The 22,448-nt window shown below is 33.1% G+C and overlaps 1 protein-coding gene across 2 annotated transcripts in view; it reads right to left on the bottom strand.

Moving 5' to 3' along the window:
* Nucleotides 1–22,448, bottom strand: part of PEX3 (peroxisomal biogenesis factor 3) — a 53,625-nt gene that overhangs the window by 30,559 nt on the left and 618 nt on the right. For both annotated transcript variants that reach the window (XM_081295516.1, XM_081295515.1), the window contains exons 2-9: nucleotides 15,869–16,000; nucleotides 12,101–12,182; nucleotides 4,394–4,437; nucleotides 3,063–3,187; nucleotides 2,704–2,770; nucleotides 2,544–2,598; nucleotides 1,834–2,002; nucleotides 13–83 (exon numbers count right to left, since the gene is read on the bottom strand). In XM_081295516.1, the coding sequence (XP_081151642.1) occupies nucleotides 13–83; nucleotides 1,834–2,002; nucleotides 2,544–2,598; nucleotides 2,704–2,770; nucleotides 3,063–3,187; nucleotides 4,394–4,437; nucleotides 12,101–12,182; nucleotides 15,869–16,000 (745 nt within the window). The remainder of the gene's footprint in view (nucleotides 1–12; nucleotides 84–1,833; nucleotides 2,003–2,543; nucleotides 2,599–2,703; nucleotides 2,771–3,062; nucleotides 3,188–4,393; nucleotides 4,438–12,100; nucleotides 12,183–15,868; nucleotides 16,001–22,448) is intronic.

The raw sequence follows: 22,448 nt of genomic DNA, 5'->3' as shown, positions 1-22,448 counted from the left end.
CAGTCTACATACCTTTCTAACATGTCTCTAGTTTCATTGAGAAGTTTAATAGTAGTAATATCTCTGGAAGAAAGTCCACAGGCCTGTAAAATTAAAATGCCATACTTCAGAATTTCATATATCACCTTGGTTTCATGAAGAAACTAATCACATTCACAGACTCAGGAGTTCAAGAAGTTTAAAAGTCTTTGTTACATCAATGATAAAAAAAAAAAATTCACCAAACTCAAATACACCTACAATAGTTAATGTACACAGGTAAGTAGTATTTAAAAATGAGTCAAAGTATACTTTATAAAATCCTTGTTAATTTGGCCCTTCTTGGGTGAATTTCTTGCATATATAGACAATGAAAAATAGGTTTTCAGATTCCAGAGATTTGGGGGTTTTTTTTCTCTTTCACCATTAAAAAAATTTATCAGGAAATGTGTCTTTTTCATCAGTCTATCCTGAGGCTCCATGTGGTTTTTCAATCTGAAGTTTCAGGTTTTCTTTCAATTCAGTAGGATTTATCCATCATTCTGCTCTTCACCTGTTCCTCTAGATCATTTTCTTTTTTAGTTCCACTATTGAATTTTAAAATTTGGAAATTGTTTTCTAGTCCAGAAAGCTTTTAAAATTCTCTTACTATGTCTCCTTGAGACCATTCTGTAAGTAAGTTTTCCATTAATTCTGTACCACTTGTCCTCCTTACTCAGTTTAGCCTCTCTATTTCAAGTGACAGGTCTCCCTTAAATGGTAGATTGCAACTTTTAAAAAAAAAATTGCTCATGAATGTTGCTTAGCACTCAAAGAGGTCATCTTTGGGGTCTCTAAGGGAAGGCAAACTGGCAGGCAATTAAATTATAGTATTCTAGTCTATGGTACCTTCATGCTGAAGAATGGCATAGAGGCTTTAGCTGGTTAGAGTTATTATTCTTCCAATTGCAAAGAATTGGCTTAATCTAGTTTATGCATAAAAAGCCACTAATTTAAAAATGAACTACATAATCTACAATCTTTGGCACTTTTATTGTTCCTAATCAATGAATGACTTTTATACAACAATTGCTTAGGACACAACAGTGTGTAATAACACTATAGTTGGTAATTTGTTAGATTAGGTTTTGTTTCTCAACTGGATAACTACAACGTCCTTCAGGTCATTTCACATTACCCTTATCATTTTTTTTTCACTACTGGGTATTGAACCCAGGAGTGCTCTATCACTGAGCTACATCTCTAGCCCTTTTTAGTTTTTATTTTAAGATAAGGTCCTAGTAAGCTGCTGAAACTGGCATTGAATTTGCCATCCTCCTGCCTCAGCCTCCGTAGCAGCTGGGATTATAGGTATACAATACCAAGCCTGGCTGCCTTTAGTTATTTTAAAAGCAAATTTGAATGTAGAACTTAACTTCATTAAAATTTAAATTTGTTTGTCTGCAAATTGAAGTTTAATCTGTTTACCTTGGCATACAAAGCTTTGCATGATCTTGTCCTCACATGATCTTGTTCTAGGTTCTGCTACTTGATCTTACAGAAATAGGTCTAGCCACACTAACTGAATTTGTCTTCTCAATTCCCAAGTGAAATGAACATGTCTACCTTATTTTATATCTGCAGCATATATTGCAGTGTCTGTCACATAAATATTACTCAAAAATTTGCTGAATATCTAAAATTATATGTGATTCTAACTAAAAAATAGCTGTATTTACAGTTTGTTTTCTAAATTAATCAAGTTTTATTTAAATTATTGAACTATATCTTTCAATCATTTACATTTCAAGAGACAGTAACAAATTTAGAAGATACAGAATAGCTGGTTTGGTTAAATGGTTATAAATTAAGCACCTGAACTGCTAATGGAGTTTCTTCATCTGGCATCATATAATGGCATAATAAAGACTTGGATCCATCTTTATTAATCCAAGAAGATGATTTATCTTGTTCAACAAGAGTTCTGATTTCTTTTATTTTTTGCTCCAAGTCCAAAAGGGACAAAGAATGTTTAAGAGAAACACTAGAAACAAAGAAAAGAGAATTGAGTTAAATTTAAACTATGAAACACATCACATACACATTTTTTTTCTTTACAGGCTACTATCTGTTTCATCTGGTCAAACCTGAAACTGCTGAATGGATTAGAATGGATTAATAAATCAGCCACCAGTTAAGGATCATTACTACAAAGCCAAGAAAAAAAATCTTGCTGCAGATTAATAAGAAAATTCCTATTGTAATTATAGATTTTATTAGTGTTAGTGGGAGATAAAAGCTTTAGGCAGATTTTAAAGGAAGCTTTTTTCTTTTATTTCATGACCCAAATATTTCTGATTTGCAAAGAAATAAATAAACATGAATGTTAAATATTTCCCCTGAGTATCAACAGGTTGATACTGATGAAGAAAAAAGGTTCTACAATGCAATACTCAGGGCTGGTATCTGGTTACACAGTGTTTCACATATCACCATTCATCAAGTTACCTGCTTCACTAGAACAATTTTAATTTTTCTTTTATTTGTCAGAATCAGGGAGTCTGAAAAGTCAAAAACTGCCTTACCTTCCTAAAATATTCTGCACAGCTTGTTTAATGACAGTGATCAATTCTGTCAGGCCTATTAAAGGAAAAACAAAATTTAAAAAATCTTGAAGAATTCCTCAATAATAAATACAAGTAAGTGACCTGAAATTAATATACAGGTCACAAGTCAAAATCTTACCATCTCCAAGGAGGTGTTGAATACTTGATAAATATTGCTGTTGGACATCTGGGGGAGCAAGAACTGTCTGTACAAAACAAAAATAAGGTTAAATTATCTAAATTTTTATTAGTAAGTAATATTTTCAGTACAATCTGAGTTGAGATTTTCAGGATCTAGAATGTCAGGGAAAATATTTTTTAACATACAAAAATGTCTGTTTTCAAAAGATGAAAAATAATCATAATGCCAAAAGTTTATAATCTCATTTAATACAAAGTTATTTTTCATAAAAACTGTTATCAGAATACATAATATACAACTAAACTTTGAACTTCCTAAGAGAAAGGGCAATATGTATTTAAGTCTATTAAACTTACTGTGCCATTTTTGCCAACAGCCGCATTATCCAAGTAAATATATCCACCAATTATGTTTAACTGGACTCTCAAAAGAACAACCAGCATGCAAGTACTATATACAGCCACGATACTTCTTGTGAAACCTTCAGAGAGAAAAGAAATCCTTTGGTATTGTTATTAAGATATCAACAAATGTGTAAAATCCTGAATCATCTCTAACACTATTTTTTTCATAACATGAATTTAAAAATGTATTTGTAACCGTATCAAGTATAAAAATATATCAATTTAAATAGTTCATATTCAATCCACCTCCTTACAACTGGTTTAGAAGTAATATAGGTTAAGCTCCTAATTTAAGTAATAACCAATGAAAATATATTGTATAAAAGAGCTATACAATATAAACTTAGAAGGAAAACAAGAACAGATTGCACTAAAAGTAGCAGCCTCTAAACTCAAGAGTTTTCCAGGGAGCCAGAGAGCTAAGAGAAGGTGGCTAGGCATGGAAAAACTATGGCTTTCAAGGGCAGGCAAAGTAGGAACAGCCCAGTAAAGGAGTAGAGGAAAGAAAAGAAAAGGAAAACACCTCAGCAGCATATGTCACAGAATGTTCATGACAGAGGAGAGAGTAGAAGTGTTGACTACTGCTGGGAGATCTAGCAGGTAAAAGATGTCCCAGTGGATTTAGCAACACAGACTTACTAGTGATGACTACAAAATCTGCCTGGGTAGACACAGGGGTGGAAGTCAGGTTATAGTGTGTCAAAGAGTGAGTGAAAGTGAAGAAAGAGGGTGTAGAAATCTTTGGTCAGAAGGAAAGTAAGCAATAGTTGAAAGGAAATACAGGATACTAGAAAGGCTTCTTTAAAAACAGGCAAGGCTTAAACATCATTCAATTGCTAAGGATTAGTTGAATGGATCAAAAAATATGGGAATATTGTTAATATGAAATTTTGAGACATAGGTAGATATACAGGACCCAGGGAAGCTCTTTCTTTCTGTTTTTGCCAATGAAGGTTTGCATACAATATCAAAGTAAAGTTCCTAACTGGATTAGAGTAAAAGCTCCCTTTAAAATATAATGTTAAACACACCAGTACTTAACATAGGCATATGTAGTTTAGGAGTTTTCACATTATAATTAGAACAATAATAATACCACCATCACTAAAATCCACTAAGTACTTCTTATGAACAGATATGGATCTATTTGTTTTATGAGTATTATTTTATTTAATCCTGACAATAACTTTATGAGGCTGGTAGAGTTATTCATATAGTGCAGTACAAAAATTTCCCCTTATAAATAGCTTAAGGATGTGTTCTGAGAGAATATATAGGCTTACTTATTATCTTCAGATCCTCCCATATTTCTAGCTTGTTTGAAGGCCTAAAGGAAAAAAATCAGGAAATATATAAAAATAATAATCCAGATAAGCTAATAGAAAACTTTGAATTCAATTTTTTAAATTAAAAACAATAGAGATAACTGAAGAAGACAAAGCTCACAAAATATAATAAAAACCAATTATAATTCCAGGAACCAATGATAACAATCATTTTCACTGGAATATATTCATTCACTCTTTTTCTTCTTTCTAAGCATATGCATACATGTACTATAAAACCATGAAGGACAATCAGGAAAGGATGTTTATTTCTTTCCCTTATTTACCATTTTACAAACAAGAAAGTATATCTTGTAATCCTCCAAAGGTAACTGGTGGGATTTTTGTTTCAAATATCATATAAACACATAAATTTGCACATATATTTGATATCTAGTGCACTGTAGTTATTATCTCTAATGATGTTCAAATTTCCCATCTCTGACCACTAATGGGTTATTTAGGTAGACTCCTGGATCTTTTTGAAGTGACTCCATTAATCTTTGAGAGCTTCCTTGATTTCTGATGAGAAAACCTGTTCTGATTTCATCCTATGCAATTTTTGCTTCAGACATGAAATTATCTGTATCTCTTAAAGTCCTGGTTCCTTGTCATGGAAAATGGTAGCTAGAGACCACATCTTTGATTAAGGACATTTGTTGTTACTAGGTAGGTCATTATTTCTAACCTTTACAATGGACTAAGCTGGTCAGTGCTTAGTCCTTCAGAAGTCCATGAATTAAAGGCTTGGTACCCAGAATAGCACTACTGGGAGGTGGTAGAACCTTTAGGAGGTGGGGCCTAGTGGAAGGTTGTAAGGTTATTGGTGGTAGGGGGCGGGGGTTATGTCCTCAAAGGGGATGTTGAGACCCTAACCCATCCAGTGTTATTCTTTTTGCTTCCTGGCTATGAAGTAAACAGTTTGCCCCACCACATACTTCCTGGCATTGCCATGACACTCCCACCAGGTGCCTACAGCCATGAGTCTGCCTGCTCTTAGACTGGAACTACCAAATCCATAAGCCAAAATAAACTTTTCTTTTCTTTTTTTTTTTTTAAAGAGAGAGTGAGAGAGGAGAGAGAGTGAGAGAGAGAGAGAGAATTTTTTTTTAATATTTATTTTTCAGTTCTTGGCGGACACAACATTCTTGTTGGTATGTGGTGCTGAGGATCGAACCCGGGCCGCACGCATGCCAGGCGAGCGCGCCACCGCTTGAGCCACATCCCCAGCCCTAAACTTTTCTTTTTGTAAGTTTATTGTCTCAGGTATTTTGTTATAGCAACAGAAAGCTAACTAATACATTGACAAATATGTGTCTATCTACTTACATGTACATGTACTTGAAGAGAGAAAATACATCATACAGTCATACTTGTATTTCCAATTCAAAATCAGGACCACAGGGTTTTTAACTTAAGTTCATTGATCTTACATCTGCATTTACTGAAAAATCAGTGAAACCAACATAATTGCTAATTTGCTTCATCCCTCAACACAAGCACAGCAGACTTAAAATAGCAATACTAAAAAGGATTTAAATGTTTTTTTTTTAAGATACTGTGTGTCAAATGAATATATGTACCAAGAAGGATATATAATCAAATTTCTGTGGTAAAGTCACTTGGCAATAGTTTCTGTCTTTTTGGTTATACTACCAACTAGTGTTTTTTTTTCCTTTGTTATATCCAATTTGTCAGAGACCAATATTTGTGTAAAATACAATAGATTACCAGAAAATTAGTTTAACCATAAATATATAAAAAATACAAGCTTGAAAATCCTTATTATTATATTTAGACACAAATTTGTATTTCAATAAAAATTGAATTAACATTACAATTGTGGGATATTATTAGCTCTCATCTTTCTTTACCAATGAACAGATTCTAAAGCTTTAGTCATTTCTTACCTAGATGACACAGGTTTAGTAGAGATCTGGAGTAGATCCTACAAAATACCACCATAGCCTTAATATAATTTAACATTTAAGACTCCTAGTGGAATGCCATTTTTCCCTTCCTCCTCCTCCCCTCCCTTCCTTCTCCTTTTTTTCAGTGGTAAGATTCTCCTTTTTTCACTGCTAGGATTCAAGCCCAGGGCCTCATTCATGCTAGGCAAACTATTCCAATTAAATTGATGACTGGGCCACAATTTGAGGGTGAGATAGTTTAATATAAGGAAATCATATCTTTTATCACCTCAGAAAAACTTCCAAATGTGAAATAAGAAAATAATGATCCTTAAATGTAGGAAGTGCTTAGCAGCAGTAGCTTGTGGAAGGAAAAATTAGATTATTTGAATTGAAATTGTATTTCCTGAAACTGTATGTTATTTGGGGTGATTTTGGATGGAGAGGACAGAGTAACAGTCACCTAGGACATTCCTTTGTGTTGATAGTCATCAAAATTAGGCTTTAAAAGTAGATATAAAAATACTGTCCTTAGGACTGTGGACATAGCTTAGTGATAATGCTTGCCTAGAATATTTGAGGCTTTGGGTTTGATCCTCAGCAGTTAAATATGTATGTTATGTGTGTGTGTATGTGTATGTATGTATGTGTGTGTGTGTGTATATATATATATGTATACACACACATAAGGCATTCCACCAGAAGTCTTGAATATTAAATTATATTAAGGTTTATTAAATTGTGTGTGTGTGCGCACATGTGCGTATATATATTTATGGCTGAATAATCTATATATATATATATATATATATATATATATATATATATAGAGAGAGAGAGAGAGAGAGAGAGAGAGAGAGAGAGAAATGGGGGAGGGAGCTAGATACATACAACTGTATATATGTATTTATGTATCTGCCCCCTCCTTTTTCTACATATATTAATTTTTTTAATATATGTATATATATATACATATATATGTATTCTGTTCCAAATATATGTAGAAGGACAGGGAAAAATATTTTCTACGCAAAGATTCCTTTCAAATGCTTCATCTGATGGAAATCTACTCCAAGTTAAATACATCCAGGTTCATTAGTGTCGCTAAAATATATGCTTAAAAATTAAACTAATCCGTACAAAGTAGTCTCTTTCTTGTGATGAGTTTCTAAGATTCTTTGGCTTCAATCTTCAATAAGAATGCTAAATATTAAAAAGTGATACATGTATATTTGCTATTATGAAACTGACAAAATAAGGCTATAAGGTCATTTACGTATTTCTGATTAGTCATTATCAAATTAGTTTAAAGAGAAAATTAATTTGCTTTATAAGTTTATATGAGATCAGAGTTGACTGAATACTAATATAAAAGCAATCATAAGATTGGGGCCTCGTGTAATCATACTTTGTAATGGCTCAAGCCTCTTTTTAGGCAAATGTTTTTCAAATGGACCTTTTACCCCTAAATTGCAAAATAGAAATTTCAAGTCAAAAGTAAAGAAAGAAAAACAATAACATTTAGATATTTAAAGAAGGAATGATAAGGGAGAAGAACAGTGACTCATCTCAAAATCTGGAATTTAAAGAAATTCTCCTATGAATTGAGGAAGAAAAGGGGAATCACATCTTTTTTTTCCCCACATTGTTTATTGGTGCATTATAGTTCTACAAAATGGTCTGATCTGTTGTTATATATTTGTACATGCACACAATATAACTATATAGTTTGGCCAATATCATTTGACAGCATTTCCCTTTTCCCTCCCCTCCTCCCTTCCTTACACTTTAATGATTTCCTTTGATTTTTATGAGACCTCCCTCACCAACCTTTCTTTTCCTTTTGTCTCTCTAGCTTCTACATATTACCCTTGACATTCTGAGTTTGGCTTATTTTGTCTAATGTAATGGTCTCAAGTTCCATCCATTTTCCTGACAATTGTGAAATTTGATTTCATTTTTCTTTATGGCAGAATAAAACTCCTTTGTGCATATATACCACATTTTCATTATCCATTCATCTGTTGCAATCAATCACCTAGGCTGGTTCTATGGTTTGGCAATTGTGAATTTGAATTGTGCTTTTTAAACATGGGTATTCATATATCACTAAAGTATGATAACCTTAATTATTTAGGATAAATACTGAGGAGTGGTATAGTGGGTCATATTGTGATTCTATGAGGAGTCTTTTGAGGAATCTCCATAACGATTTCCATAGTGGTTGTACTAATTTAAAATCCAGTAATTTACTAATTTAAATTATTCCAACAGTGTAAAAGTGTTCCTTTTTTCTCCACATTCTCTCCAGCATTTATTATTGTTCATGATCTTGATAATTGCCATTCTGACTGGAGTGAGAAATCTCAGCATAGTTTGATCTATATTTCCCTAATTGCTAATGATGTTTAACATTTTTTCACACATTTCTTGGTCATTTGTATTTCTTCTTTTGTGAAGTGTCTATTTAGTTAATTTCCCCATTTGTTAATTGAGTTTTTTTATGTTAGTTTCTTAAGTTATGTATTCTAGATATTAAACCTTTGTCAGATTCTTTTCTTTAAAGCTGTCCAACTTTAAATCCTTTTCTTCTCTATATGCCCATATTTTCTCCTCACATTTTCTACCATGACACTAATAACTCTTGTATTATGACAATTTTGTTTACTCCTTCCTTTGGCTTTGGATGGTGGAAGCCTCCATGACCCCCTAATGCCAGCATCCTGCATTTCTGCAGAGCCAGCACCACATGGTCGAGACCAAGGTCTGCAACCATCTTGAGCAGTAGCCAACCCTCCTGGACCATGGCTGTAGCAGCCTCTGAGTGCCTGGGTAGCTAGGAATGGTAAGCAAAACAAAACAAAACAAAACAAAATTTCCTGGGCTCCTCTGTGCAAGCAGTGTGCCCATGATCTCTTCTCAAAAGAATTATTTACTTTTACACCATTGAGCCTGAGATGGGTATGGTCTTGCCAATTCTTGACATGTCCTGAAGCCATCTTTCCTATTGAATCTGTGGAAAGTACTTAGCCTCTGTGCAGTGGCTGTAATGTCTTTAACAATCATGCCTCCCTTAGTTTCAGTTTTACACACAATTTTCTAGACAAACTGCAAGTTTTAAAAAATCTTTCTGCTTTACTTTCTGCTCATAATTATCATAGTAAACTTGGATAGAAGTGCCAAAAATATCCATGCTACTTCTTAAATGCTGTGTTGCCTTGAATTTTCCTCTACTAGATTAATTAGTCCATCATCTTTAAATTCAGAGTCACAGGAAGGCTCAGGACAAGGGCAAAATGTAGACAACTGCTTTGCCAGAACAGACAACTAATGGCATCTAGTCCAGTTTCCAATAGTCTTCTCCTTTCTTCTGAAATCTCATAAACCCATCTTTACTGACTGCAGTGCTAGTCATATAAGCAAGACCAGCGTGCTGGTCTTATGAGCCTCTACCAGAATGTACCACTAAACTCCACTTATCACATTCTTAAGATTTTCCAGTTTGCATCTCTAAACTTTTCAAAATTCCTCCTGCTGCAAACCATCCTAAGACTTCTGAACCACATGGTAAAGTAGTCACAGTGAAGACCCCATTTCTCAGTTCTAACTTCTGTTTTAGTCAATTTTTGCATCACTGTGGCCAAAAGACATGAAAATAACAACTTAGAGGAGGAAAAGTATATTTTGGCATGTAGTTTCAGAGGTTTCAGTCCATAGTTGAGCCTGAGATAAGGCAGAACATCAGAGCAGAAGGCTGACAGAGCTAAGTAGTTCAGGAAGTAGCAACCAGGAAGCAAAGAGTGAGCTCCACTCACGAAGGACAAAATATAATCCACAAAGGCTTACCCCCAATAACCTACTTCCTTTAATTACACCTTGCCTACAGTTACCAACCACTTATCTGTATCGATGAATTAATCCACCAATTAGGTCACACCTCTCATAATCTAATCATTTAACCTCTGAAAATTTTTGCACTGTCCTCCACATGAACTTTTGGAGGATATGTCATATCTAAACCATAAGAGTGTCTTAATTATCTTTATGTGTGTGTGTGCGCTAGGGATTGAATCTAGGGCCTTAAGCACGGTCACCACATACTATCTTAATGATTTTGAATCCCCCAAAACATATGGGACCTAGGGCCTTTCAGGATACAGATTAACCAAGAAGAAAGAATGCCACTGTGTTTATTACTTTATTAAAAGCTTGTTATTAGGTTAGCATTATTCATTTACTTCATCTGTTTTGCCTCAGTATGACTCAAAGTTAAGGCAACTGAACTCTATTTCTTTTCTCTCCTATACTAATGTATAGGTGGTAATTAGGTATTTATTTGACTAACGGCAATCAACTCATATGCATTTTGTATATAATTATACAAATAATTTGTAAACCAAACCTTACATCTATAAGCAGGGGTTAAAGTCAGTCTACCTCTAAGAATGATAAAATATATGGAGGAAAAATCTCTTGCCAGTAGTAGTATACTTTAATCAGAGTTTAAAAAATATCAAAGTACAAAAATCCATTGCTATTTTAGGAGGTATTCTCTGCATATAAAAATATTTCAAAGAATTTTTCCAACTTCTTATTTCACCTATCTGAGCACTAAATTCTTATGTGCAGAATGGAGATGATAATGTCTATCTCACAGGAATACTTTGAAAATTAAATAGGAGCATGTATGCATGGAAGGTATCTAGCACTGGAGCTGGCACAGAGAGACTCTAGAAATAGCACTTTTTTCCCTCCAACTATTTGAAGGGTGACAACAAGGCAAATAAATATTTCAGTAAAGCCACAGTGATTAAAATTTATTTAGCGTTGGAGATATAGGTCAGTGACAGAGTAGATACTTAGCCGTGTGTAGGGCTCTGGGTTTGTTCCACAGCATTACGCAAACACACATACATAAGCACATAACATTTACTTAGTGAAATCATACCCATATCTAATCTTCCTCATTAAAAGAAGGAGCCATTTCCTCTGGAAGTCTTCTCAAACTAACCTAAAATTATACTAACTGAGGGCTGGGGCTGGGGCTCAGAAGCAGAGCACTTTCCTAGTGTTCGTGAGGCACTGAGTTCAGTCCTTAGCACCACATAAAAATAAACAAATAAAATAAAGGCATTCGGTTCATCTACCACTACAAAAAAATGTATTAAAAAATTATACTAACTTACAATACCCCTGGGTATACTATATGTCATATGTAAAGTGATACATATGAAAGTGCTTTGTAAAATGGCATTATCATATGCAAGTGTTATGTTTGTACTTCATTTTGTTAATAATTTATAATGTAAATTCAGGTGCTTTAGTTATTAAAATGTATGACAACATGCCTCACTTATTACACTGTAAACAATATAAGAAACACAATGTTTAACGTAAGTTTTGTCTGCTAAACAACATCTGGTTCAGGAATATGTTCCATAAAAACTCAATAATTAAATTTCTGAAAAATGTCAACATTATATAAAATCTATTTATATAAAATAATGCATAACATATTGGTGCTCTAAATTATTTGCATAATGCCAGTGGTACTATACTTTAATCAGATTTAGCAGAAATGAATGAACAAAATAAAATATGGATTCAGTGATATAGTCACTTGATTTTTTTTTTTCTGAGTCTATATAAGTCTTCGTTAGAAAGAAAAGTAAGAAAACAAAGACTTTGGGAAAGTATTTTTGTTCATTCTATTAATTGCAGTCCATGAACAAAACATGCTGGAACTGGCATTTACCTGCTTTTCAGTAGAGCTGTAAGGCTCTCTGAATTGAGTTGCTGCATTAAGGCCTCTCTCAGTGTTGGAAGCATGGACAGCACTGTAATCCAAACAGAAAAAGAAGATCACAATTGATATGACTGTAATTACTGAGAAATACATGTTATTTCAGGCTATATGAAAAGCAGCTAGTAAAAGGTGGAAGGAAGTCAAGTCTAGAGAATTCCAATTAATACTATTAGTGATATAAAACTAATTTGTGCTAATAAATCATGCATTTTCTGTGTTATTACAACAAAATTATTCATATGCCATGATATGATCACAGCAATGTAAACAAGTACAAGCAGAAGAATGAATGAAAAGAATTACCCTCAGGTGGTAACAATGGTGGTCTACGGGCTATGGATTATGAATAATTCTGTTTTTTTTCCTTGTTTTCTGTACTCTCCAAATTTTTTACAATAAATGCTTATTTATGATATAATGAAAATGATTAAGACATTTTTATATTAGATATACTTTTTCTACATATTTTATATATAATGTTATAAAAAGGTTTATCAAATACATTAAAACATTAAGTACTATAGCATGGCAAATAGGAATTAAGTACTGCTGACTTTTAGTTTTGGTTTTGTCAGTGGCTACTCTATGTCTACCACTCCCAAGAATAACATGAAGACAAAATAATTCAGTATTCCAAGGAAAAAACCTTGCAATTACTTCATATCTTGAAAGTTATTTCTTAAACATTGTTTAAGAAATGCTAGAGCCACAAACACATTTAAATTTAAATGAATTTCTAACACTAAATAAATCAAGAAAAAAATGAAAAAAAAATCCAAGAGATCATAAGTACCACATTCTAGAAGGGAAAATTTTAGTATATGATTTTTATTTCTCAACTAGGTAAAACTGTCAATATAAAATCCAAGTTTTTTTTCTATAGAAAATTCAGGTTTTAATCTATGCAACATTTATTTCAATACTGCACTCTTAGTTTCAGCATATTTCTTCAAGCTGCACTTGAAATCTCCTAAGTTATTTAGACCATTATCAAAGTAGCAGCTTAGAACCAATATAAAAGCTAGATTGTTTCTTAGTGTATTTGGTATAGATGTCCAGTCCAAACACAATACAGTTGGCTCTTTATATCAGTGGGTTCTGCACCTGCAGATTCAACCAACTTCAGATCAAAAATATCTGAAAAAAACTGGGTCTGGGGCTTGGAGTATAGCTCGCTGGTAAAACACTAGCTTGGCATGCACAAAGCCCTGCCTGGGTTTGATTCCCAGAATCACGAAACAAAAATTTTGTCTATACTGAATAAGTACAGATTTTTTTTTCTTATCATTACTCCCTTTATTCCCTAAACAATAGAGTATAACAACTTTACATTGTATTAGGTATTATAAGTAATATAGAAATGATTTTAAGTATAGAGGAGGATTTGTGTAGGTTATTGCAAGTACTATGCCATTTAATATAGGACTTGAGCATCCTATTTTGTATACTGAAATCTCATTTATGGTGTCAGTTATGCATACATGAAGAAATTCAATAAGCTTCCCTCCTAGATCTTCAGTAAAATCATGAAGAAGGAAAGTGAAAATGGAAAGCACAGAAGCAATCCATTAGACATTATCTTTCAAGATGGGATTAACTTCTTGGGCAAAAAAATAAAACAAAAATAGTTACGTTTATCCAAAAGTATTGAAAATTTTCTAGTATATTCACTAAAGATTTCTAAGTAAAAGAATAGAAATTTGAACATACTAATATCAGTTCATATCAGAAAGCTAGTCTGCCAACTTTTTAAGTGAACCTATATTTTGTCTATTAGTAATCACCATATGTTATTTTAAAAATTATCCATAGTCAGCTATTTCTTCATCTGAGGGTGTGATGGTCATGGACATGTGTCACCTCCATCTTCTGTTGGGAGCAGCATAGTCAATTAACAACTCTATCTGCCACCCTCTAGATCCATTGCTGTGATTGTACTGATCCTTGCCAATGACAGTGCTCAGGTGGGGACTCCTCTACTAGGGAACTCCACTGGCCTGGCCAGGCTCTCCTAGAATTTGCTATAGTCTCAGGCTCTCCTAACCTAATTTTTCTTCCTTCTCTTTTCCTTTCATAAATGTCAGACCAGAATTGTGATATAAAGGTTTTCCTTGCCTTCTCCCCTGTTCCTCCCTTCCAGAAAATTTCTCACACATCTAACCCATCTGCATCCTGAAGCAACCAAACTGACATAAGGATCTATGTCAAACTGAGATATATCTTGAGACCCTAGAAGCTGCCTTTTTGTATTTTCTGAAAATCTGAGTAATTGTCTGAAATGAATCATTCCTATACTCTAAAAATTCATCAAAATGTTCTTGGTAGCACCACTACATTTAATGCTGAAATTTAAAGAATTATGTTTAAAAAATTATAATTTACTGAGTATTTATTATGTGCCAAGTACTTTAGAAGCATTATTTCATCACATTCTTACAAAACATTTCTGAAGTGGCTTTTATGATGTGTACTCTGTAGAGAAGAGAAATGAGATTTAGGTTGGCCCAAAGGCACATAAATAAAACAAGTCAAACTGGAAATTAGACCAGATCTGCCTCACCCTAGCGCCTATGCTCTTACTCACTATGCCATATCAGAGTAATCATTGTATACAATATTTCTGGTCACTCTCTGCCCTATTGAATAGAAGTATTTTTCTGTTTATTACTACTTCAAATATTAAAACGTATACTTAAGCAGTAACTTTCAGACTATCTCTCACTTCTTGATCTTAGCCTCTTGATCTATAAAACAAGACTAGTGACCTAACAATAAAGTCCTTTTAGCTCTGGAAAAAATGTTCTACTTTTATAATTTAAAAAGGAGCACGTAGCTTTATAAAGTCTTTCTAAATTAATTGTTCTTGAAAGAAACATCTTTTTAGAAAAAATATTAAGCTTTAAACAATGAAAAAGATGAACAAGTTTGACACAGATTTGAGAACTCTTCAAATATTGACAATTGGTTTTATTATGACATTCAATCAGTTTCTAGCTCCAGGGGTTAAATTATTACCATTACTTAATGCTGAGTGAATGTATACTACTATGAAAGAATTACAGGTCTATAATTGCCTGCTCTAAATTTAACAAACTTAGGACTCTTTACTATGACCTATAAGGCCCAATAGATAAGGCCAACCTTTGTGGCCTTGTTTCCTATCACTTATCCATTGTTAATTATTTTCTAGCTACATGACCTTTTTGCTATTTCTCGATTGTCCCAAACTTGTTCTCACCCCGGGCACTTTGTATGGCTTGCTCCATTGTACTGAGTGGTTTCTCCTCAGATGTCACCTCCTCAAAGAGACCTGACTGATGATCATCCTCTCTTAAGGGACATCGTCACTCCTCACACAGCTTTATTCTCCTTATAGCAGTCATCACTGCTGAAAGTCATTTATCTGTTGTTTATCATCTTTTCTTCTCACTAGAATTTAAACCCCAAAGGTCAGGAATCTTAAAAATATTGTTCACTCTCTGCTTCCCCAATGCTGGATACTGCAAGTATTTACTGGATGAATATATAAAATGAATGAACAAGTATTCACGTTGACTTTTAAAAATTCATATGGAAATGATATATTTCAGTTAATGCAAATACTTGCTAGATTTTTCATTCTTGGTCTTTTCCTCTAAATTTGGCTTTGGAAATATGCAAAATACTACAAATCAACAAGCAAATTCATACACATATAAATATTTATTTTTGCCTTACCTGTCATATTGCAAGTCCTCTGGTTACTTTCAAAATGATACTGTCGTCGTGCTTGGGCAATGTATTCTGCCGCCTCCCTTTCTTGTATTTCTCTTATTTTCTTCTGTCCATATTTCCCCAGGATATATACTCCTAAAAATAAGTTAGTATGCAATTAGAGTATTAAAAATCCAAAACACTATTTTTAACTTGCTTTATCCAATTATAAGGTTTATATTATGGAAAACCTAAAACTTATAACTTCTAGAAAACCCTATATTAAAAACTGGTATACAACTAAACTAAAGATAAGGAGAAAGAGATTAATGTTTAAGGGCCAATGACAGAGGAAATGATGGGCACATAAGAAAAAGAAAGGAATTAAATCTAGAAAGTCTGGCAATGACTTTAATAGTTAACAGGAGACACTGTAAATGTCCAGTAATAGGGTATTATTTAAATAAATCATGGCCTATCCACACAATAGAATTTCATGCAGCTATTAAAAACCACATTGCTGAATAGTTAATGACTCAAGGAAATATCCATGTTTTATGATGTTAGATGATAAAATAAGATCTTAGAACTTTTATTTTTTTCATCTCTCACAGAAAGAGATGAGTTTTAATTTCTAGCCTATAATAAAGTGATCATTGCTGACTGATGGGATAACAAGTGATTTTTTCCCCTCCATTTGCTTTCCATTTTCCATATTTTCTTCAAAGAACATGTAATATTTATAAAAATTTTTAAGATAAATTTTTAAAAAGGAAGAGTGAAAGAAAGGTAGGTAGTCAGGCATACTAAAAAATAACACATGCATCCATGTGTTTGAAAAATTTCTGAAAAGGAGAGAATGAAGCTTGAACCATCTAAAACCCAGTAACTTAAACATAAAAGGGAAATATTTTTACAGTATAAAAACATAGGTGGTATCATGTGTTCTGCAATTAAACACATTTCAGCATAGACAGTATAATATAAATGTGTATACGCTGATCTATACCCAAGGTGGTTAGTTGTCCCAGTAGAGAATGTGAACACACCAGTGTTTAGTTAGTATATGATCAAAAGACACATTCTAAAGCTTAAGTGCTTCAGTTAACTTTTATCTATGATCAGAAACAGATAATTTGTTAATTAGTACACTGATTATCAGAATTGGATTTTAATAGATTAAATTAGTGGTGTTCAAGATACTGGACCATCTAAAGCATTTTAGTAATAATCATATGAATGTGAATACACGAATCTAGCAAGTCCTACCACCTTAGGAATGACTTAGCCTGGGATCATGAGCATTCAGAGGATTCTTCTTAGTGAACATGTGTCAAATGAGTTAACTAGATGACCAGCTGGCTTCTGTAGCTAGAATTTGTTGTATTTGTTTCAAGTAAATCTTTTGTACATGTTTTGTCATAGCACTAAAGAAGTATAGAATTCAATGAGCTTATAGAATAGGTTGTGTTGCTTTTTCATCTTTGTTTGCTAATACTTTTTTTATATGTGTCAGAACTTGGCTTCATTGTAACCAGACAGAGAGGCTGTATGAGAGTAACTAATCCTCATTTACCTCCAATTGTCTGTGGCCTACAATATCTACTAAAATGAATGTAAGAACTGTGCATGACCTAAATAATTGGGTTTGTATGTTTGTCACAAGTGAGGAGGAGACAGCCCTGTAGGAATTGCAAAGTAAATCTGTATTCTATAACTAATACAGATGTTATAGATGAGCTGATAAGATGTAATATATTCTTTAAAATAGTTCAGTAAGACTATGTGCTATGATAATTAGAAATATAGTATGATTGTTGTTGCTACATTTGTATATATATAAATATATTGCAGTCATGCTTAAGGAACAAATACAAGTTCACCTAAGGAGCTTCATGGCTATCTTTCTTGTAAGCAATCCTAAATAAACTGATAGTGTCACAATACCAACAGAATGAACAAACTGACTTATATTTCACAAAGTAATACCTTGACAAGCAACTCTGATACAACTAGTTCTGCCTGAAATGCTTGTTATCTTATTCTCATAACAGGCTACTAAAAGTAATGTGCAAAATGGTTCAAGTTATATTGTAAAATGAAACACTGAGGTAGGAATTTTTCTGGAATAATGGTAAATTTAATTGTTATGCATGTTTTCCTGGGGAGAAGCTACACATCTTTCATCAGATTCTCAAGAAATCTGATAAAAAATTAGGAATCACTATATTTTATAAATGTCTAGCTACAGCTAAAAAAAAGAAAATAAATTGTTTTGGGCTAAATTGTGTTAATTCTCTTCCCCCAACAAATTGATATGTTGGAGTCCAGTATCTTAGAATATGACCTTGTTTGGAGATCTGGTCTTTATAATCAATTATCTCTGTAAAGAATTGAGATATATCTTTATATCTCAATTATAAAATGAGGTTTTAGGTAGGTTGTAAACCAACATGACTGGTATCCTTTTAAGAAGAAAAAATTTGGACACAGATTTGGACATGTGGATAGGGAAGACAATGTGAAACTCAGAAAAGATGGCAACCTACAAGCTAGGAGAGAGGCCTGGTACAGATCCTTTATAGCACTTTTTCTCTCTGAATCTAAACTTCTTCATAAAATGACAGATTGGGATTATATGAGCTTTAATGTTTCTTCTGTAGCTATAACTTGATTTATGAATAATGGAAACATTGATTAAACACCTCAAAAAATAAATGTAAAATGTAAGTTTACCTTTCAGAACATTTCTGGTAAAGCAAAATATCTTTAAGTTGTTTTAAAATCATCTTTTAGTCTTCTCTTTCAGGATAAAAATTCCTAAAATGCAACTATTTTGCCAGGTTAAACATTTCAATAACAGTTTGAAAAGTAATATATTAATATTGTTCCCAATCTAACAGATCCCCAAATCCTTCTACTCTAATTCTATTTCAGAAATAATTTTCTTTTCTTTACCATTACATGTTTAGAACATGAATTAGTGCTCTTGAACTGAGTCATAAATAGCTTCTTAGTTTTTTTCTTTTGTTAAACTCTTACTGGTGCACACTGGGAACTCTATAAATATTTGCTGAATGAATTAAGGAATTCTTGAACTGTACTTCAGACCTAAAGGATCAAACTTTGTAGAAGTGGAGTCTTTATTTTTATTATTCCCTTAAGTAATTTTTTTCCATAATAAAGTCTTAGAAGCACCCATACACAGGATATTATCCATATTATTTAGAATAGGGTAATAAGGAAGGCCTTTAATCTAGTTTTATTTATGACCTAGTGACTTCTCCAAATCAACCTTTTACCACTCCTCACTGCTTAGCTATAGTGAAATATACTTTGACTTGTCAAAATCAGTGTTTCTGAATCTCTTGTATACCTCCTTTTTCTTCCATGCCTTTGACTCCTTTGCTAGCTTTAGAACTTAAGTGGAACTTCTGTGAAGTTTGCCAGACAAATTCATGCTTCTCTCTCCTCTGCTTCCATAGTACCATAATATTATCATTGTGCTACTTTTATTTCTATTTATGCTTTCCAGATTGTATCATGATTTCCTCAAAGTCAAGAATTGTGTATTACTTCTTTGTTTTCCTAGAGTCCAGTAAAAAATAATGAATAATGAACCCAGTAATGAAAGTAGGCATTTATTGTCATTAAAATGCTTGTTGAATGAATGAATGAATAAAAATCTGAAGAGTTCAGAAATGACAAAGTTTAAGACTTAAACCATTAGTCAATGTTCTGTGATTTTCTAAAAATCAGCAAGCCAATATATACGAATCTGGTTGCTTTCTATTCTGCAATACCTTCTCTAGTGCATTGATTCTTCATGGCTTGGGCACCCCTGGGCGCTTTGAGGCTCTTTCAGGGGATCTGTAAGGTCATAACTATTTTTGCAATAGTATTAAAATGTTATTTGCAATTTACATTATCAATCTCTCATGAGTGTACAGAGGAAGATCCTAAGAGCTACATGATGTACGGTATCACAACTGATTGAATGCAGAATAAGATATGAGAATCCAGTTCTCTTCAGTTAAGCCAATCATTATAGAGACTTGCAAAATTTAAACAATGCCATTTTTTCCAGTAAGTGTTGTTAATGTTAACATGCAATGGTTTATTATTTTAAATGAATTAAAATAAAAAATTTTAAAATTTCTTGGTTTTAATTTCAAATATTATAAATAGTAGGTATAACATTTAGAAAGCTCTTTAGGCTCCTTAATTTTTAAGAATTATGTAAAGGAGACTTCAGATCAAAAAGTTTGAGAACTACTACTTTATACCCTTTCCACACTGGTCAAATTGTACAAATTCGTCTGAAGTTATTACCCATCCAAAATTCAGGGAAATAGAAATTCCCACATAAGCAGCCTTGCAACTCAAAATTTGATTTGAGTTTTTTTCCACTAGTAAATGGTCAGACTTCTTTGAGAGTGCATGTAGATACCTTACCCAGCTTTCAAGCTTGTCAAAATGTGCCACTTGGGGGCTGGGACTGTTTATCAGTGACAAGAATGCTTGCCTTATACGTGTGAGGCACTGGGTTCATTTCTCAGCACCACATAAAAATAAATAAATAAATAAAGGCATTGTGTCCATCTAAAACTAAAAAAATAAAAAAAATAATGTGTCACTTCTTTCATGAAGTCCTTCCTGATTTTTACAACTACATATGCTGTCTGCTAGGTTGATTTGTACAGTGTTTTCTCACCCTTCATGGATTTGTAATTTTAGTATTTTTATGCATGGTTTTCCTTCCTATTAGACCATAAAGTCCATGAAGACTGAGTGGTACTGTGTGGAAAGAGAATGAGCATTGGGATCTAACATACTATCCAGGTTCCCTGTTACTAACTCTGAGACCCTAGGCAAGCCTTTTAAATTCTCTGAGCTCTGGTTCCTACATTTCTGAATGGGATGACAATAACTACCCTATTGTCATCCCTACTGAATAGAAAGAACATAGTATAGTGTTCAATATACAATTGGTACCCAATAAATACTAGCTATTACTATTTAAATCTGTAAATCTGTATCTCCAATCATATTACCTTTGGCACTGCAGGCACGTGATAAATATTTCTTAAATTAATTGAAATTTAACATGCTATTAGACTTTCCCTTGAAACAGAAAAAAAATATGAGGCTCAAACAAACAAATTCTAGCTGTGGTCATCTCTTTTCTTTTTTTCAGACTGACTTTCTTTGCTGTACGATAGCAGAAACAGAACATCAGTTCTATTATTCTGAACTTGTTAAAACAACTCCTCTTAGTCTGATATTTTAATCTGTAATTATAAAGCTCTCCATAGATTTTAAAACCCCTATAACTATCTTTTTTTTGTTATCCCAGGATTGAACTCAGGGGTGCTTAAACACTTTATAGCCTCCCATCCCTCTTTTTATTTATTTATTTTTTTTATTTTGAGACTGGGTCTCACTAAGTGCTTAGGGCCTCACTAAATTACTGAGGTTGGCTTTGAGATTGTGATCCTTCTGCCCCAGCATGCCAAGCTGCTGGGATTACAGACATGCACCACCATTCCTGGCTTCTATAACTATCTTTTAAGAACAGTCTTTGTTTCCCCTGTGATTATTTCTGATCTACCATTAGGTTGTTCTATAAGCCTGAAGGGGTATGCTATTCCTTCTGAAACTGCTAAAGGGAAAATTTGCCTTCCTTCAGAAGCAGCATATATTGTACTGACACATATTCCATTACAAATATATCTTTAGCTTTTATAAATAGAATGGTCTCTGTAGTCTCAGTGTAGCTTAAACATACTTTAAGATGTTTAAAGTATCAGAAGAGGCTGAAGATATCAGAAGATACTTTTTATTTATAAAGGATGTCTTAACGGTGATCAAAATTTATATATGCTTATTATCAATTTGTGCTAGACCTGAGACATGCAAAACATAATCCTTGCCTGATCAAAAACCCTATCTCAAACCACAAAGAATCATCATATCTGAATTACTGATATAATGGTATTATTAATTTCAAATTGTTTGGGCATAATAGAATACAATCAAAAAGTAACACAATAGCAACCAAGTTCTTTGGAAAACGTCTGTCCTTGATGTTTAAGTACTTATGTAACCTAAACATGTAGTTGGTGATAAAAAAAATTCTCAAACCCTCAAGTTCAAAAACATTCTCTTAAAGTTCCTAAATTTCCTTTTTGTATAATTCAAAAGGCTTTTTATTTTCTCCTTCAAATTCCTGAATGCTATGACATGAATGTCATATGATGGAAAAGGGTCTCAAGATTTTTAAGTAAAATCTGTTTCTAAATCTCCTTTCAGCCAGTGATTTCAGTTGTGTTACCTAGATGTGCACTGATCCTATCCTTCACAATCCTGAGAAGATTGCACAACATCCTAATCCTAAGCATTTTGTTGCTGCATAATTTTATCTAAAATGGCAGAACCAGAGCTGAAATATTGATTTGCTTTTCTTTATCTAGTACATATCTTCCTTCAGTACAACGTGCTATTTTTTTAAAAGTCAAGTTATCTTTAAACACCACCCAAAGTACAGACTTCAGATAACTCCCTTAGAATGTTATGAAACTCCAATAAAGGGTGAAAGCCAAAG

The sequence above is a fragment of the Spermophilus citellus genome, assembly GCF_964194105.1.
Source record: "Spermophilus citellus genome assembly, chromosome: 5".
Classification (NCBI taxonomy): domain Eukaryota; kingdom Metazoa; phylum Chordata; class Mammalia; order Rodentia; family Sciuridae; genus Spermophilus; species Spermophilus citellus.
Note: the sequence above shows the minus strand (reverse complement) of the source record. Positions and strands in the feature narration are given on the sequence as shown.